Source organism: Sugiyamaella lignohabitans, chromosome A, assembly GCF_001640025.1.
Source record: "Sugiyamaella lignohabitans strain CBS 10342 chromosome A, complete sequence".
Lineage (NCBI taxonomy): Eukaryota > Fungi > Ascomycota > Dipodascomycetes > Dipodascales > Trichomonascaceae > Sugiyamaella > Sugiyamaella lignohabitans.
In genome coordinates this window covers 2116747-2135765 of record NC_031672.1, presented here as the reverse complement: position 1 = coordinate 2135765, position 19019 = coordinate 2116747, and the positions used below count along the sequence as shown (strand labels likewise).

At 46.3% G+C, this 19019-nt stretch overlaps 5 protein-coding genes across 5 annotated transcripts; 3 read left to right on the top strand and 2 right to left on the bottom strand.

Annotated features, from left to right (window-relative positions):
• Nucleotides 1–1561: 1561 nt before the first annotated feature.
• On the top strand, nucleotides 1562–2665 carry AWJ20_671 (uncharacterized protein; the record flags this gene model as incomplete). Its single annotated transcript, XM_018882625.1, has 1 exon — nucleotides 1562–2665. The coding sequence occupies one exon, from the start codon at nucleotides 1562–1564 to the stop codon at nucleotides 2663–2665; it is 1104 nt and encodes a 367-aa protein (XP_018734895.1).
• Nucleotides 2666–11103: 8438 nt separating this feature from the next.
• Nucleotides 11104–11475, top strand: YTH1 (Yth1p; the record flags this gene model as incomplete). The annotated part of the gene is made up of 1 exon (XM_018882624.1): nucleotides 11104–11475. One exon carries the CDS (start codon nucleotides 11104–11106, stop codon nucleotides 11473–11475), a length of 372 nt encoding a protein of 123 aa, XP_018734894.1.
• Nucleotides 11476–11883: 408 nt separating this feature from the next.
• On the bottom strand, nucleotides 11884–12420 carry PRR1 (serine/threonine protein kinase PRR1; the record flags this gene model as incomplete). The annotated part of the gene is made up of 1 exon (XM_018882622.1): nucleotides 11884–12420. One exon carries the CDS (start codon nucleotides 12418–12420, stop codon nucleotides 11884–11886), a length of 537 nt encoding a protein of 178 aa, XP_018734893.1.
• Nucleotides 12421–12810: 390 nt separating this feature from the next.
• Nucleotides 12811–14910, bottom strand: AWJ20_668 (uncharacterized protein; the record flags this gene model as incomplete). Its single annotated transcript, XM_018882621.1, has 1 exon — nucleotides 12811–14910. One exon carries the CDS (start codon nucleotides 14908–14910, stop codon nucleotides 12811–12813), a length of 2100 nt encoding a protein of 699 aa, XP_018734892.1.
• A 2175-nt stretch (nucleotides 14911–17085) lies between these two features.
• RGR1 (Rgr1p) lies at nucleotides 17086–19004 on the top strand (the record flags this gene model as incomplete). Its single annotated transcript, XM_018882620.1, has 2 exons — nucleotides 17086–18911; nucleotides 18971–19004. The coding sequence occupies 2 exons, from the start codon at nucleotides 17086–17088 to the stop codon at nucleotides 19002–19004; spliced, it is 1860 nt and encodes a 619-aa protein (XP_018734891.1).
• Nucleotides 19005–19019: the final 15 nt, after the last annotated feature.

The following is a 19019-nucleotide window of genomic DNA, read 5'->3' as shown; positions in this document are numbered from 1 at the left end:
TTGTCGATGGTAAAAATGTCGCGTACTGAAAGATAGTGAGAGTAGTGTGTGGCTTTATCTTTTAACAATCAGCCGAAGCCCAATATATCACAATCTTCTCACCAAACAGGAAATAAAAATAAAATAAAATCAACAAAATTTCGAGTCACTGGATATAAAATAAAAAAAATTGAATATAATTTTTTTTGGTTATTGTGTAACACGCAACTGGCCAAGTAAAGGTCAACCAGATTTTTCACCTGATAATCGAATGTCTGTCGGGTGGTGTCGATAGTCGTCCGACTGCAAATGCTGCAATCAGATTTGAAAAGATTTTTAAAGCTGCGATAAAGAGATTGTTATCAAGCGCTTTATCATTCTCATTTCTACTGTTGGGAGTGTAGATCCAGGTACTTACCAGATTACGTAGTTATCTGTGGGCTAGGGTTCTGCACAAAGATAGCGACGAGATCTTTCAGCAATCAGGGCCCTATTGGAGGGGGGCTCTTGGAGGGGTCAGATGTGCCTCCGGCGGCTGGGGCTCCGCCCCAGACCCCGTGGTGCTCGCTTCGCGAGCGACTGGGGTGCCGGTAGTGAGGTTTTAGAGGTCGGAAAAAAGGTTTACAGGGAAGTATGTTGATGGTCACGTGATGCTTATCTTATGATTTGGTAATAGGTTGGCTGGCCGGCCGATGAGCGGAAATGTGAGCAATTAATATGTGGTTTTCAAACCCGTTTTCCACGCTGTGACAAGCAAATGAACCCTATTACCAATCCTTCTACTCAGTCAGTGTGCTAAAGGCCCGTGCTTACCTAGGTTCCACACCGAGAAGCTTCCTAAAACGGCACCAGCCCGCATCGAAGCATCCCCTACAGATGCTTCTATTGGTCATCGGCATCGACGCGGGCTGCTTATCAAATCAACCACACGTCTCCGAACAGTGGCAGGTTCATCTCCGGGGGCCGGTCTGCCTCCGGCGGCTGGGGCTCCGCCCCAGACCCCGCTGCTCCTCTCGCTTCGCTCGAGTCGATTCGCTGGGACCCCTACTGTTAGAGTCCCGACACGGTCCGAGTCGAGCGGAGCGAGACGAGCCACGGGGTCTGGGGCAGAGCCCCAGCCGCCGGAGGCACGCCGGCCCCCGGATATGAACCGGATTTCTTTAGTCAGTAGCTGCATAATTAGCTAATCGAGCTGCGGGTGCCAACGTCGGGAGATCGCTGCAGGGGTGAAATTTGCTGGGCTTATGTGCCTGATCCGGAGAAACTAGCAAATGAGAGGTTGTCACGGCGGTGGTCGAGGCCGCTCATGGTCCAGAGTGTAGGTAAGCAACGGGTGAGATGCTAGCCGTCGGTGATCCGGTCCATTGTGACAGGGTCGTGTGTGACCGTTGATCACAAATCGGTTGCTCGACTACCGAGCAACCGTCTGTTATTCTGATGTGTATAAATATCACTTAAGTTGGCAGAGTTGAGATGTTTTTTTGGTGTTTTATTCTACAATTCAAGAGCTCGTTGTTCAATTCAGTTGAGTTCTTTCTTACCTCTATAAGATTTATTTGGTTAACATTTGTTAGGTTCAGTCATGCCGTCAATTCCCACTTTTCACAAAGCTTACGTCGTTCAAGGCACCAAAGGTGTGTTCAAGACAATTCCTGTTCCCAAGATTGGTGCTGGTGAGATTCTCATCAAGGTAGAGGCTGTAGCTATTAATCCTACCGATTGGAAGCACATTGGGTTTGATATTGGTGAGGAAGCTGTGGTTGGCTGCGATGTTGCCGGTACGGTTGTAGACGTTGCAGATGACGTTCGTGATTTTAAGGCTGGCGACCAGGTTTTTGGACTTGTTTCTGGTGCTAATAGGTTCTCCCCTGATAATGGAGCGTTTGCTGAGTATGCTCGACTCATTGCCAATCGCACTTTGAAGGCCAGTGTCAAGTTCACTCATTCTGGATCTGACCTTCCTGTGGGTCCTGTTATTAACTGGGAGGGTGCTGCTTCGTTACCTGTTGGATTGTATACTGCTCTTATGGCCTTTAACTATTATGGTAAGATCTCAATTGAAGACCATCCAGAGTTTCATGATGAATACTTTCTTGTCTGGGGAGGCTCATCATCGCTGGGCCAAGCGGTCATTCAGATTGCTAGAAAAGTGGGTTTCAAAGTCATTGCCACTGCTTCTAAACACAATTTTGAAACTTTGGACAAGCTGTTTGTTGAAAAGTGTTTTGACTACCACGATGACGATGTTCTTGATCAGATTAAGAAGTACACTGGTGGCAAGCTTGCTTATGCTTATGACACTATCACCGCCCCTCCAACTACTATTAATGTCTACTCTGTCTTGCCTAAGGACCGTGAGAGCACTTTGTTTATTTCGCTACCTTTTGATGCGTCTACTGTTAAAGAACCCAATCCCAAAGTTTCGATAAAGTTTCCTTTGGCTTACTTGGCTATTGATAAGAAGAAGGACATTGAAGGTATTCAGCACTCTCCTGACGGTCTCTTTGAAAGTACTATTCAGGCTATTAAAACTGTCAACGACAATTGGGCTAAAAATCCCCAATATTTGCAACACATGCCCGTAAAGATTCTTAAAGGTGGCATTGACGCCATACCCGAGGGTCTGGAACTTGTCAAGGCGGGTAAGAACTCGGGTGTGAAGATTGTCGTTCCAATTGTCGAATGAACCAGTATTCTTGATTAGAGTATGTGAGTGACACTCGGCCATTCACTTCTAGTGTATAGAAATGAGTTTAGTTAGCGTGTGGCAACGTCTGAGCATACCACGTCTGCTTTATCTACTTAGTTAAATGTAGCTATTCTTTGAAATATAAATTGTTTGGTATATTCTTCATAGCACCTTTTTTTAACTCGCGGCCTGATGATTTTGTTAGTACTCAGTGGAATTCCATACCCTCTTGGTCTTATAGGTACTACTAGGTAGGGGCATTCGAAGAATATAAAATTCCGCTAACTATTACTCGCATGACACTTATTACAATCAACTATGACATTAGTATTAAAAACATTGCTTATTTGAAAGGATCTTATAAATAACATGCGATGGTCGCTTGGTATATGACTTCTAACTGAACCTAGCTATAGTTCCTGAAATGACTCTATCAATCCGTTATCTTATCTCTATACTCAATATAGAATAACTGGAAATATTATTGCATCGGGACATCGATCTCTAAGATATAAAAGTTGAAACCCGATTTAAATAATTGATGTAAATATATCATATGGATTTTGCTTTGTATAGCTCAGCAGTTCATCACAAGTGTCATCCAGGTACACTTGCAATCATGCCCATACTTCTGCATGCAAGGTCCAACGCCTGCCTCTCGTCCATCTCAGATCTTAACATTACTCTGCATCAAAAGGCATAGATCACCTGCATCTCTCTGCAAAGATGGTTCTAAATGTTAGAGTGAGTAATAATTATCTTTTTGAGAATCAGGATCATTATAACCTGAAATACAGTTATCAGTCTCTGTACAATTGCATATTGGTAAAGATTTATACAGCTAGCTATGAACCGACCTTTTACCATTAATTGAAAGCTATCCCACGTTCTTGGCCCCCTCAATGGCCAGTCTCTCACGTTGCCATCTTGGAATCTCCCTATGGTATATCCCCGAGCCTGGTTTCTGTAGTGATGATAATACGTTTTACAGCTGATTATACAGGAAATATTCCAGCAGAATCAGGTTTAATGATCATGTTCATGCAATGCAATGTACCCGCCGAGGATCAGTGCATTTTGTAGACCGAGTTATTCAGAATAGAGACCCCTCTTCGTAGCCTGGGGTCATTAGAATGATGATCTCTAACATTTCGTTCATCACGCTAATTAAATATCTAATTTGATGAATAATAAATTGACTTTGGTGCCAAGTGCTGCAAATGCTACTCTAAACCTTTGTCCACGGAGCATGTGATCGAGAAAGCTAAAACTGTCAAAAGGGTAACCAGACAAGTAGGGAGTTCAATATGGTGAGATAAATTATCAGCTGACAAGCTTCTGCTCAGTTAGGGGACGAAAGGTTGGCAACGTAGACCAATCGAATGAAATTTCAGCTAAGACCTGGGTAACTTCAAGATCCGGTATCGGATGACCATTGATGGCACTCTAAAAGTACTGCCATGAGATTTAAGCTGGACAGATACTGTCTTAACATCAAACAATCTAAGAGCTCTGCCATACGAACCTACGAATCAGTCGTATAAAGTGCTATACTTCTATCTAGAATACTGCGGCAGTGAAAGCATACGTCAGTCCACTCATACTGTTAGATCTGCCCTATATATGTTAATTGATATCAACGCAAGTAGCAAGTTCAGCAGCTGGCCAATGCTAATAGTAAACGGAGGGTTACTCTATCTCGTATTTCACACAACCCCCGAGTCCGTTATACACCCCATCAGCTTCGCGAAGCGAAGCACAACCAGGGTCTGGGGCGGAGCCCCAGCCGCCGGAGGCAGAGAGGAAATGAGATAAATAGGCATTAAATAAATAACATCGTAAAGAAAACACAAAGCAAATAGATAAACAAGGGTCGGGTTTAGACCAGGAAAATGGCGCCCTTCTCGTTGTAAGGCACGTTATTCTCGTCCTCCTCTGCCTCGGATTCGTCCAGGTTATATAGCACATGGAGCCAGACGAACACACATACAGCAGTAGAGATGAGTAAAATGCCGAGAAGAACAAATGGAGACAGAACAGAAACCAACATGGTGCGGAAGTAGTCGTAGAGTTCCTGAAGAGCAGTGTAGCGCGAGCCTTCGAGTTTGTGACCGCGGTAGTAGTGAAGCATGACGTTTTTGATCGAAGATTCAGAAGCCGCTGAGGATTCAGCTGATGCTGGTAGCAAGACCTTTTCTGATTCTGTCGGGGCTTGTTCCTCTCTTGGTAGACTGGGGAGTTTGATCCTTAGCTCCTGTAGCTCTACAGAATTGATCCATACTTTTATTACGGCCTCGTGGAAATCATCTTCAGGACGAGATTCTACTAAAGCCTCGGACTTAGCTTCAAAGTTTTGTTGGTGTCCATCCCAAAGTAGAGGCTCTACATGTTCATCGTCGTCTTCATTTGAACTGGTACCTTCAGCAGCACTGAAGTATCCAATTGCCTCCTGAGGTAGAAAAGTTGCAAACATTGATTGTTTAGACTCCCCGGATGGATATAGTTTTAATGGTAGGCCTGGAAGAGTGGTGACATCAGCAGAAGCGAGAATGTCGTACGTGAAATAAAAGTTCGTGACAGCTTGTGATACAATCTGTTTTGTTTTATGTGATTTGAGAGTAGTTTTATGGCTGGCCATGACTGTAAGTAAGCCACGATGATTAATAGGGCCCTCCACGCCAACACGGGTCGAGATTATAGGACTCAGCGACCCGCCCGAGTCTGTACTCATATGCTCCTGAACAACACATGCCGCCAGATCAAACAAGCAAATAGCTATCAGACATTGGCACAGGCAAGCCCTCCATCCAGCAAAGAGGGATTTCATTTTGCGATTCGTCTGCTGGTGAATCAATCTGACTACAAGAACGAATCAACTACCAACTAATTGCCAATTAACAACCAAATCAATAACCAACTAATCACCAATTAAAACCAATTAAAACACTGAATTAAAAAGCTAATGAACAACCCCGAAACCCTACTGATCACACGAGATACAGCTAAAAACACACCCCCAAGGGATCGTGACAGTGAAGTCTTCTTATGTATAAAAGTGGGAAAAAGTAACGGGACTAAATCAATGTGTCAGTCAGCCAGTCAGCCAGCCAACCAGACCAGTACGTCGCCAGTTGATCTTCCTGGCAAACAAAAATGACAAATCAAGCAAATCCAGTCACTACTTGACTATTCCTGTTCAAGATGACAAATTATCAGTTGACAAATCCCGCTGCCTGCTAACCCGTTATCTCCGAATCAAGTCCACCTAGTACTTGATATAGCGATATATAGTCTAGCTCGTAATAAACACACTGTATGCGACAATAAGTAACCGATGCGATCGATAACGATAATCTGCTAACCGACAGATCAAGACGACTGTATACAAGTAATATCGAGATCAACCAGAATCAAACCACTGATATATCTGTTGATAACTAATAGCAATAAGTGATGGTGAACAAAAAAAACAAGACAGATCAAATTCGATAATATACATATGTGCTAGTTTATATACTCATGGATACATTTTCTCCGCCATCGGTCCTTATGGTGCATTTACTAATCTGGCGATCAGCATATATTTCTTTTACGGCTGTAACGGAAACCATCACACCTTCAACACTATCCAAAAGCTGCTAGTTAACCAAGGTTTATTCCCATGGCTTGCTGTAAAACTTTAATCAGTGTCCCCCAAACCTTGTCCAGAAATTACATGCAAAAAACCACGCCCATGACATCCAAACTCTACTGAGCGAGCAACTGTCACCCTCACACATGACACCAGGGCTCGACGTACGGGTCGGGGTGTGCCTCCGGCGGCTGGGGCTCCGCCCCAGACCCTGGTGGCTCCTCTCGCTTCGCTCGAGTCGTTTCGTCGGGGGCCCCACCATCCTCTCCTGCGAAGCAGGAGCAACCAGGGTCTGGGGCGGAGCCCCAGCCGCCGGAGGCACACCCATCGACCCGTGCGTCAGTGAGTGAGAGTGAGCACTTTTCGGTTGACGACGTTTAAGATTTCGTGGTCGCTGTTATGACTTGCGCATCGATGAACGGCTCCGGTTTATCCGATGCCGGTGTGGTCTGGCGAGCAGGGCTCTTTGTTGTCTAAACTCAATACAGGAATCGTTTATAGACTCGAGGTTTGATAGACTGGTGTCAGTTGGTGGATGGGTGAATGGTTGGCCGGTAGAGACGAGACCTCGTGTAGACCAGATCAGTCGGCTCGAAGAATGGCTTTCACATGTTCGAGTGCGTTCGTTTGCGGAATACGAACTGATCAAACCTGAAAATTGGCGCCAGCCAGCGATCAAGGGTCAATGAATAATCATCAGTCAGCTCAAAGTCTAAAGATCCATGCGGAGAAGGGCCTTGTCAAGTCAAATCAGGAGGTGGGTTAAGTGACTTTTCTGCTGCCGTCTGCTTGTTCCGGTTAGGATGTCTGCAAGATCTAATTGATTCCTGCTTCTGGTGTGCGATAGGAACTCTACCCCTGCCCTCGAGAGTCGGCTGTCTCGACCTCCGCCTGACTCATTCAGTCCCATTTAACTTCAAGTTCAATCAAAAACCAAGACACTGTGAGAAATGGACATCCGGGGTACAAAATAATTCAAATTTCACCCATAAACCCTCGTTTACAGGGGTATTCGTTCTGCCAAGAACTTACTTTTAATGCCGACTTTCCCGGACGGACTCATGCAGCACCCCTCCTGACCCTGATCCCAATCTAATCTAATCTCGGTGTCTTCCCTCTCCCACCCACCGCCCGGATGTACAAACTGCCGGCACCCGCTCAGCCGCGGGTATGCATCTCTCTCTCATGGACCCGCTACCCCTGAGTTTGTCCTCAGGTTTTTTTCTGGACGGGGGTTTCTTTGGAGGGGGGTGTGCCTCCGGCGGCTGGGGCTCCGCCCCAGACCCCGCGGCTCCTCTCGCTTCGCTCGAGTCCGGCGTGGGGGTGCCGGCAGCTGGGGGAGTGAGTGAGGGGAGGTGAAATATCTGTTCTGAGATGAGGGTGCTTCTGTCAGGAAATAAATAAACGGCCATCCGAGTGCTCATGGGTACTGCTGGAGGTGGTTGTGGTTCCACAGCCAGTTCTTCGGTTGGTCAGATGTCTTCTCCGTGTTCAGAGCATTTGGTGCTTTTGAAGTCCGTTCTGCGGCCGTGATTCTTCCGAGGTGGAAGCTGTGCTCCAGTTTCTCGGTATCGGGGCCATATCGGTTCTCCTAGGATCGCGGACGCAACGACTCGAGCGCAGCGAGAGGAGCAACCAGGGTCTAGGGCGGAGCCCCAGACGCCGGAGGCACACCCGTCCTTCAATTGTTCCGGCTGGTGCATTATCAGTGGATGTCTCCCACCGTCGAAAGAACACTGATTAGCGGAGAATCCCGGGCACAGCTGCGAAGAGTGTCGGGGAAAGAGATCTGTTTGTGGATCGACAGCCAATTAAACACGCCGTTGGGCGATACAGGTGGTATTGGGTGACTGTTGAGAGACACGGGCCTAATTACAGACAATCGGAGGTGCATGCTCGATGCATTTTTTGAACCGGTTATTTTCGAGTGGTAGGATTAGAGTGGTTTGAAAAAGCTGTTGGGAGGAGTACGGATTGTTTTCCTTCTAAAGCCGAGAAAAAAACTAGGGACAGCTGTAAGGTTTGAGTGCTGTGTTTGGTTCTGAGTTCTGAGTTCAGGTTCTCTGTTGTGCGCTCTAAGTCAGGTTCTGAGTCTGAGTACGATGTTTAAAGCATTGCTTATGAAACCAATTAAATCCAATTGCTATTAAACCATTAACTTTAAGCAGATTACAATTGGTTTGTTCGAGTCATACTAACCTATTCGATACACGACAATACCCCCACTAACAATGGACAGTCATAAAGGACTTGTTTTACTGCAGTGGATCGACGCGCTTATTGTATGCTTAACTTTAAATGAGCCACGCTAGCTGTTTATGTTTGTAAGCTGTAAAATATTAAGTGCCTGACAGACGCGCAGTGATATCATGACGCCGCAGAAGCAACCCTCAGTAGATAAGAGACGAGGCTACGATAGGTAAATATAACTGAGCTGCGGGGATAAGGACAAAACGCATTGTCACCACCACTGCCATCTTCATTAAAGGTTAAATCCAGCAACATATCAACAACAGTTATCAGTGAAGTTTAATGAAAAAATTTTGTTTGTGAGAAAACAAAAGTATTTTGCCGAAGCCACTGAACATAATTTCACAGCCAGTCCACACCGACAATCGAGGATCTAAAAGATAAGGACCCTGTTGTCAATAAATCTAGCATTAGAATTGGGTATCTACAACGTCGCGTGAAACCTTGATATCGCCATTGAACTTGCGCTACTGATAAGGTCTCACTAGAGCTATTTTGGTGCGGAAAAGATTATTGATTTCATATCAGTCTTAGTTACTTGATTTTCGAGAAGACGACACTACTTCACAGGTGATAAGAGCCATATAAGCAGTGAAAACAGGCACACGACCAGAAAAATCGCACATATTAAAGACACATTCACACCCACTTTCCGAGCCCAAAATTACTTTGTTCAAAATACTCCTGTTAACTGTTACAAAGTGAACTACACAGGCAACAGAGTTTAAAACACCCAAAAACACCGAACACAGAATGGCAGGACCACCCCGAGTGCGAAAAGTAGCGGTCGTCGGATCCCGAGCCGTAGGTAAGTGAAATGGCCTTCCCCAAGCATCTCCTCGAGCGAAGCTCGAGGAGCAACCAGGGTCTGGGGCGGAGCCCCAGCCGCCGGAGGCACACCCCACCCCCGTTTGTACCCACTAACCGCTTTACACAGGCAAGTCGTCGATGACACTGCAGTACGTGGAAGACCACTTTGTAGAGAGTTATTACCCGACCATTGAGAACCAGTTCTCGAAAACCATTCGATACCGGGGCCAGGAGTTCTCGATAGAGATCCTCGACACCGCCGGCCAGGACGAGTTCAGCATCATCAACCAGAAACATCTGATTGGCATCCACGGGTACCTGTTAGTGTACTCAGTGGCATCGCGGTCGACGTTCGAAATGATCCGCATCGTGCTCGACAAGATTCTCAATAACATGGTAAGTGTTCTGGGGGAGAGGGGTGTGCCTCCGGCGGCTGGGGCTCCGCCCCAGACCTTGGTTGCTCCTCTCGCTGCGCTCGAGTCGTTGCGTCGGTATGCCCTGGAGGATGTGGTGACTAACGAGAGTAGGGGACGGATAAAGTGCCAGCGGTGATTGTGGGAAACAAGTCAGATTTGCATATCCAGCGACAGGTCAGCGAGGAAGAGGGCCGCAAGCTCGCGAAAGATCTCGGTTGCGGGTTTGTCGAGGCGTCGGCTCGGCACAACGAGAACGTCAGTAAGTAGCTTTGTCGTCTTTAAAATGCTGCTGCACTATCCAAGCTCGACTCGAGCGCAGCGAGAGGAGCAGCGAGGTCTGGGGCGGAGCCCCAGCCGCCGGAGGCAGAAGTGTTCCCGTAGAGATTGTGGGTACTAACTAGGGCCAGATCGAGCATTTGAGCTTTTATTAGCAGAAATTGAGAGACAGCAGAACCCCGTTCAAGAGACGACAAGCAGCTGTACTGTGCAATGATGATGAAGATGGACGGGGCTGTAATTACTTGCGCGTTTCGCGATGTTATGACTGATAATGAGTATGTAATGTAATGAAACTGAATAAATTCAACTAGATTTGTTTCAATAATCGCTGAAAGGCCGTTTTTTGTTCTACCCTGGAACAGAATTTGACACTTCACTCTGAGGTGAAATTTTTTCATTTTTTGGCTTTTGTGAGACATAATTCAGAGTACAACAGTGACCTCGACACCCGGAGTAACTCCTGCGAAGCAGGAGCCACGGGGTCTGGGGCAGAGCCACGGGGTCTGGGGCAGAGCCCCAGCCGCCGGAGGCAGAACCGACCCCTGAAGTCTCCTGATTCGAATGATCGACGCTGATAAAGCAGAGCAGTCATGTGACCCTTTTTGAGCCGCTTAGTAATGGGCTCAGCGCCTCACGCATATATAGATGTATATATAGGAGGAGAGTAGGAAGATAGAACATCAGAACAACTTGGACTGAAATATAGCACAAGATGCCGGTAGATATCGTGCACCCAGATACTTCGGACGTGAAGTTCAAGTTCGATAAGTTCCTGAAGGATGAGTTTCGATTTGGAATTGACCCTAATGCTCCCATTTGCCGATATTTCGCGGCGGGTCAATGTCCACGAGGCAAGACATGTCCAGACAAACACATTCTACCCAACTATTCAAACAAGATTGTTTGTAAGCATTGGCTGAGAGGTCTTTGTAAAAAGGGAGATGCCTGTGAGTTTCTCCACGAATACAATTTAAGAAAGATGCCCGAGTGCACGTTCTTTTCTAAGTAAGTACCGAGACACTATCTTCACAAGAGATGATGAGATAATCATGGCAGAACTCCTCGAGCGAAGCTCGAGGTTGCCGCCGGAGGCATGGCTGCCATCACAGAGAATGATCAGATCAGTTACTAACAGGCTTTTCAGAAATGGATACTGTACACAATCACCCGATTGTCTCTATCTTCATATTGATCCACAGAGCAAGATCCCGCCATGTCCTAATTACGACCGTGGTTTCTGTAGACTGGGTCCCGAGTGTCCTCGAAGGCACGTTACCAGGGTTTTCTGTCCTAAATACCTGACAGGATTCTGTCCCGAAGGTCCTACTTGTAGTATGGGCCATCCACGATTTGTGGGTATTACGGACGACATGCGGATTGCTAAAGAATACGACCCACTGCCGAGCTGGAAACGGCAGTGAGTGCTCTGTTCTGTTAGGTTCTCTGCATAGATTGATGTAATTTATTTATTAATACGATGATTTTGCGTATGTTCTAGTGTATATCTGGTGAAAGTGTATGGGCTCAGTCCAATACACTTTAGAGCTGTCCATTCCTGTTGAAAGGAGTGAATCTGATGAAGCAGAATTCAGAACTTCACTGTCCGTGACGGTAAATTTTGATCCTGACACGGACCCCAGTCTATATCCCGTCCGGAATCTCCTGCGAAGCAGGAGCAACCAGGGTCTGGGGCGGAGCCCCAGCCGCCGGAGGCAGGTCCCGTTCGTATATCAAAAGAGTAATTAGTTTCTAGTTAGTAATTCATAGTACACATCATTATATTCATCACATCATCAAGTCCTCGTAGCCAGAGGGTATCGTTGTCAGCCTTAGTCACCGTCAACGAAGATGTCGCTGACGGGCAATAAATCGCTGCGTTCGAGTTCGCAGACTGCTTTTTTGACCCAGGGCATCTCGGCTATATCCACTGCTCGCAAACGGAGGTCTCGCTTTTGTAGACACCCCTCAACAATTTCCATTCCGCCGACCCATTCCTCGCTGTATGGCAGCTTCTCCTGGGGTGGATCGTTTTTAAACGCGATCCACGACCACTCGACACGGGCGATTCTATGCGCGGTCCGTCCTCGCGACCGTCCTCCACCCACGTTCTTCGGCGGGTCAAAAGGCAGGCGTCCTTCCATTACAGCGTAAAGCAGCACTCCAAGAGCCCATGAGTCTGTCTGTCTCCCGTCATATGGCTGGCCCATCAGCAGCTCTGGCGGTACGTAGTCTTCCGACCCACATCTCGTCACAAGTTGAGGGTTCTCGGGATCGATCTTTCTCGACAGACCGAGATCTGTCAAGGTAGCCAGAGGCCGTTTATAGTGTGCTGGGTCGTCCAGCGACAGCAGTTCTTCAACTGGCATGTTCAACAGCACATCTGGGATTTGTTAGGTCCTGGTTTTGGGGGTCCTGCCTCCGGCGGCTGGGGCTCCGCCCCAGACCCCGCTGCTCCTCTCGCTGCGCTCGAGTCGAGTCGTGGCGAGAACTGTAGAACTTACTTTCCAGTTTGATGTCTCGGTGGACTATGTTGTTGTTGTGGAGGTACGCTACGGCATTGACCAGCTCGGCGAAGATTCGACGCACCATCTGTGGTCGCAGCTTGTCTCGGTGCTTGGCTGCGAGATCAAATAAATCTCCTCCGCGACAGTAGGATAATACCATCAGCGCCTTGCTTTGGTCCATATTAAACCCATAGAGTGATATCAGGGATGGGTGGTTCACAGTCTATAGTTCACAGTTAGTTCCATACAGGGTTAAGATAATAATGATGGTATACAAACCTTTAATATTTCGATTTCTCTGCCAAGACCAGACTCGATCCGTTCGCGGGATCCTCCTCCAGCAGCTCCGAGCTCTACAATTTTGATGGCCACAAGAATTGAGTCGACTTTCTCACGGTAAGAGGGAATGACAAATCGTTCAACGGGCTTCGCAAGCACGACCCTGCTGAAAGCTCCTCGACCAAGTAGCGATATTTCTCGCCAAGTCGACCTTCTTTTCTTGATATCATATGCTTCATAAATTCTTCCAGTTGCTGGTGGACTGGTAACAGTTTCTGAAAGTTGGTTCGGAACAGTTAAAGTTGTCTCTTTGGTTCCGGTTGATGTCGTGTCTTCGATTTTCACTTCTGAAGTACGTTGTTTATGACCCACCGTGCTAATTGTTTCCTCAGAGTCTACGTCACGATCAAGTTCTTGACTAGAGGTTGAAGAGGCAGATGAATAAAGACGGCTTGCCTCAGAAGCAGTGGAAGATGACTTTGAAAGAGGACTCGTTTTTTCATAACTTGTTGGCAACAAACTCACAAGTCCAGAGCCAGCATTCAAATTTGAACTTTGGCCCGACGAACTAGAGGAACTAGTGGCCGTATGAAGAGCAAGGTTCGGAATCCGTTCTCGGTGAAGTTTTTCGATAAGACGGACATGCTCGCTCGAAGATGAACGACCGTATAGAGGACGAAGAGGTGGAGTTTTAAGATCACTGTTTGAACGAGATCTGTTAACATTATCCTGCTGTTGCTGGTCATCTCGTTTCTTTATAATTATTGGCTGGTCTCCGTGGGTCGTGTATAAAGGAAGTGGAATTGGCGACTGATGCGGTGGTTGTGGGAGAAGAGTACCAGTAAGAGAAGACGTCATATCTGCTGGTGGAAGCAGTCGACTTGGTTTGTCAGCTAGGATTCCAGGTAGTCGCGGCGGTAAGATGTTGTTGGCTGGGTTATTCGCTACAGGTACGTATTCACTCACTATACGCTTCTCACGAGGGGTACTTGGTGTGTTGATTGTAGCTGACGGGATTAGTCCGTCTTGTGATTGTATCGATGACGACAGCTGGCCCTTTGACAACGACTGCTGTCGTTTTAGTGACGACAGGGCAGCACTAGCGGCTGCAATTGTTATGGGAGCAATTGGAGAAGGGCTGGATATAGACAATTTATCTTGTGGAGACATACTTGTCGGTCTACGAATAGAAGAAGCTCTTGATACAGTTGCTGACATGGGTGAGCTTCTGCCATTAAAGGCACGAAAGAGGGCCATTGAATCATAGTCTTCACCTTCCGAAGGACCAATTAATGGCGATGGAAAAGGTACCACTTCAAATGGACTGGCTAACTGTTGGTCCCAATATGATGATGTAGAGGATGATGGGTAGGATGAGGTGGATGAGGTTGGAGGAATCTGCAGTTTGAGCGGTTCTCGAACAGATTTTTTTCCTGCATAGTTATTAGTATTATCAGAAGATTGAGATGAAGAGGTAAAGACAATGTTGGGTTCATTAGAGTATTGTATGGGAATCTGGTTAACAGTATGAGACAGGTTGGTGTCTTCTCCAAGAGTGCTTGGCGGCACAGTTGTAGGTATTATGGGGTTTGTTGGTGCAGGACCTCGACCTGGAAACGGGGCTATGGGTGATGAATCGGTAGATAATGACGAAATGAGGTTTGAAAGCGGATCAGACCCAGAGTTGGCTGTTATCGAATCAGACACAAATTTGTTGGTACTGTATGATGGAGGAGTTGATTGAATAGAGCTGGTATCATCTGCTTCATCCATCTCAACATCAGAAACAGGCTCAGCAGTGTCCATTTCGTGTTTTCCAGAAACATTACTTAGAAACTGACCAGTAGTATCGACAGTGGAACCCGTACCTGTACCATCATGAGCGCTTGAACTATGGCTATCTCGTTCTACACTGCTGTCAGTGCCGTCAATGCTGAGAGTGCTCCCAGCACTCTCAGCGCTTCCACTACTTTCAACTTTCGTGGCATTATCTGAATTCAAGTCTGACTGGGTCAGTGGTGGATTCTTTTGCCGTTCATAGGCCCCAGTACCACTATAGTGAACGTTCGACATGAGAAGGGTGAGGTTAGATTGGATACACGGGATGGCACCCGATCCAGAACTAACAAATACGACTGACTAATAGAAGAACGTGGTGAAAAAGTTAAACCTGTGATACGAAGAGCTCTAGTAGCGATGTTCGGATGTCAAATGAAATATACCTCACGTAAGAGGACGCGATGACCCGGTTCAATGGATACTTGACAAATATGTTGTCCAGGAATGATTTAGAAGTCGACACACTGTCGAAATAAATAATATATCACCACTGAACGCCATACAAACCGAGATCAGATCAAAGAGATCCACGCGTGAATCGGAGAGAGATCGAGGTGATGAGATAATATATCGCTCACAATGGCTGCAAATGATCTATAGCAGGCACTGATATGCCAGTGACCAGTCGACTTCACAATCTGATTTGACAATTGAATCTAGCACTATTGGCCCTAAAATCTCTTTCTGTATTTGCTAGTTCAAACAATATCTATCGTATGAACGTTGGAGTTAATAAAAAGTTGGGTTGATAAAGCTGACGATTCCCTCAGTGATGCAGTATAATATCTGGATTTTATTACTTCGGTTTGTTGTGCATACTGAAAAAGCAAGGAAGATTACTGCTCGCTACTGTTGATGAAATGGCAGCCAATACTCCAACAACCGACTCTTAACAATCAACTCTACCAAAAACAAAAAAACTCAACCAGGGTCACAGACCAAAGAAAAAACAAAATTGTCTGTCAGGTCAGCGACAGTAAAACTACTCAGTGAGAAAGCCACACCTGCTCTTATAATATGTGTATCAAATGTAATATGCACAGTGGGGTAACTCTACTGATATATGCTGTAGGGCTGTCTATAAATTGACAACAAAATGAGCACAAAAAAATCCATAAATAAACCAAAAAAATCATTCAAGAGCTCCAGTAACCAATTCTCGAGGTCTCTACAACTCCTTATCTCAATCAGTTCCCAAAAAGGTTTGTAATCTACGGCACTCAACGAGGTAATCTGGTGGCTGGTGCTGATACCAGCATTGGTGGATCCTGCTGGCAGATACAGGCGTTTAAAAAAACCTGGTGGCTGAAATCCAAGGCGTGTTTCGAGCTGGTCAGTTTGTCTCTACGCCGCAGCACACGACATCCGTCTCAATTGCACAATGAACTCTATCAACAACTCCTCTGAGACACTCCAGTAATCTCGAAATTAATTACAGGTTTAGGGCCTCCATGTTAAATCACCAGCCCCGCATCCCCTATCTGTCACCTCCCCTGCAGTGTAACTTTAAAACCCCATAGCCGCACGCCCCTGTCCATCCAGGGTCCACCAACTCTCCCCCCTCCTCCCACCCACTCCTCCTCCTGCCCACCTCCCCAACCTCCACACACCCCACACGCACCGACTCGAGCGAAGCGAGAGGAGCCGCGGGGTCTGGGGCGCAGCCCCAGCCGCCGGAGGCACACCCCCACTCCTGGCCCGGCCTCCGGCGGCTGGGGCTCCGCCCCAGACCCCGTGGCTCCTGCTTCGCAGGAGATTGCTGGGACCGTGGAGTGTTTCGGAAAAGATGAGGAGGTGAGGGAGGGATCCGAGAGGATGCCGCTGGGGGTGGTGGTGGTGGGATGAGATGCGGCACGGCTATTTGGCACGGCTGTATGCAAGTCGGTTCGCCAAATGACCATTAATTTACTATGGCGCTCGCTCGGTAATGTTATTGCTGGTCGTCTACCGCTGAGGTGGGTTTGTATTTGTTTATTGCACGCTTGTTCGTTTGGACGGGTCCAACTGTACAGTTTTTTTGCGCGTATATCGCCTGCGGTATCGCTTGCTTGTTTTTTATTGCGGGTTTTTTTATTGTAATTGGCAGTTTCGACGGTCTTTTTCGACAACGGATAACCCATTCCGTGCCGATACTCTAACTCTCGACTCTGAGATCTGTCCGGCTAGGTCTCTTTAAACTTCGATTTTTGCATTTGTGGTTTTGTGCTTGATATTAACTTACTCGTCCGGCTTATTTTGGGTCTCGTTGATCTGTTTTGGGCTGAATTCATTCTCTCGTCATCTTCGACTGTTTTATTTAAATCTGCTGTGTTCGGTTTAGGTCAGAAAATTGTATTTTGATTTTATTTTTGGGTGCCGTTTGTATGATCTGTTGGGGTTTTTAGTTGTCTGTTGGTATTACTGATTCCAATGACTGAACCGGATTCGGTGGTTTCGCCGCTCAAAAAGAACGGCATTGTCCCGGGCGACTCAACAGACCATGCTCTCGTTGACCAGAATCTCAATCATAAACAGGCCGGCCCTCCTGAAATCCCTCATATCACCTCGAATTATGTCCCATTGTCCCAGATAATTGCCAGTCTGACTATTCATTCACATGCTGAATTGCAGAATGTCTTGGAAACCCTCCCGTCAGTCAAGTCGGATCACGCCAAAAAACGCCGACTGCTGGATTATCTGGTCAAATCGCGAAGGGAGTTTGTAAAACTCTATGTTCTGTCGAAATGGACTAATGTTAGTAAAGATATTTCCCAGTGTATTGATGTGGTATCGTGGTTAACAGGCCAACAAAACTGTTTTAATAATGTCGTCAACGTGCTTTACACCATAGAACGAGGTCTGGGAGGTGCGAAAATGAGAGACCCAGACATCGAAACCGCTTTAGAAGTGCTGAAATTCGGTAAACCTCTACAAAAAGGCTATCATGATTTCGTTCCTTTAAAACCATTATCTCCAAAATTGGTATTAAGTACGCTTCATGATTTGAATGTGTTATTATCCATTCGTCTGGCTTTGAGTGAGGACTTGCCTAGCGAGTATAGGAATTATGAAATTTCCGATGGCAGGGTCAAGTTTACTATTGGTGATTCGTTTATAGTGGGATTGGGTGTTGCCGATGATAGTGTAGATGCACAGTTTTTCTTTATTGATTTCCGGTTCTCTTTTGAAGGCACTAATAAGATTGTACCGCCTCTGAATGTGAGCTCGAGATTGGAGAAGATTGTTAATTCAATGTTGGCTGATAAAACGAAATCCTTGACCGATGTTTTCCATTGGCTTCTACGGTTTACCTTGAACTATAAACTCAGCATTGTTAATGATCAGTTGGCTACTTTAGAACGGGGTCTTTGGAGTGGAGTTCTTACTCACCAGTTTTATCCTGATAAATCACTGCTAATTGTTAATTACTGGACTGGCAGACCGGGGCCTAGAAACATTATTCGCATTGGTCTTTCTAAGGCACACAAAATCATGGTCTGTTGGCAAAGAGAGGGTCGAGATGTGGCCGATTCATTACTTCAAAGCTCACCTGTGGTTTCTTCTTTTGGCCAATATGATCTGAATGTCGAGGCACTGCTAAACGAGATCATTTCTCTTCATATTCATTATATCATTGAACACATTTACAATGCTCTCGAAGAGGCTGATAGTAGTTCTGGATTAACAACATCTAGCAGATCTGGAGCTGGCAATGTGAGCAGCACGGGCATTTCTACTGCATCTGGGCATAACACCAATCAAAGTAACGACGTCAGTGCTTCGAGTGGACCTGCCAATACTACTGATCGAAGTGAAGACCAGTCTGAGACTGCATCTGTCGTGGTGTTGTCTCCAGACAAGATCAAGATCCAACTGTGTGGATTAAAATACATCACCTTTTCAATTGACCCATTAGGAGGTAAATGCGTGCTTCAAACACCTACACAACTTATTCTTTCGGCCGAAAAGAACCTCAATGAGCTTGCTGATGTAGTGAGCCAGGGTCCTGACATCTTTTTCAAACTACGATACATCTCTCTACAAGAAGAAATTACACAACGCGCTAAAGCCGCTGGCTGGGTCGCTAATAACAACATTAATATCTCATCTGATGACATGAAACGTCACTTTTACGACAAGGATCCTAATACCGTGAGTGTTTTCCCACTTCGACTGCCCCAATGGGCTCCATCTTGGTTTTTACTTGTGTCACTGGGACGCAACAGACATCCCAAATGGTACATGAGTCGACTTGAGTCTAAAGACAAACTATGGACTGTGCTGTTCCTCGAAACATTAAACGTCAACCTAGAAGATGCTCTGGCCGTTCCAGACTACCGTCTATTTGACCAGTTGTCCAAATT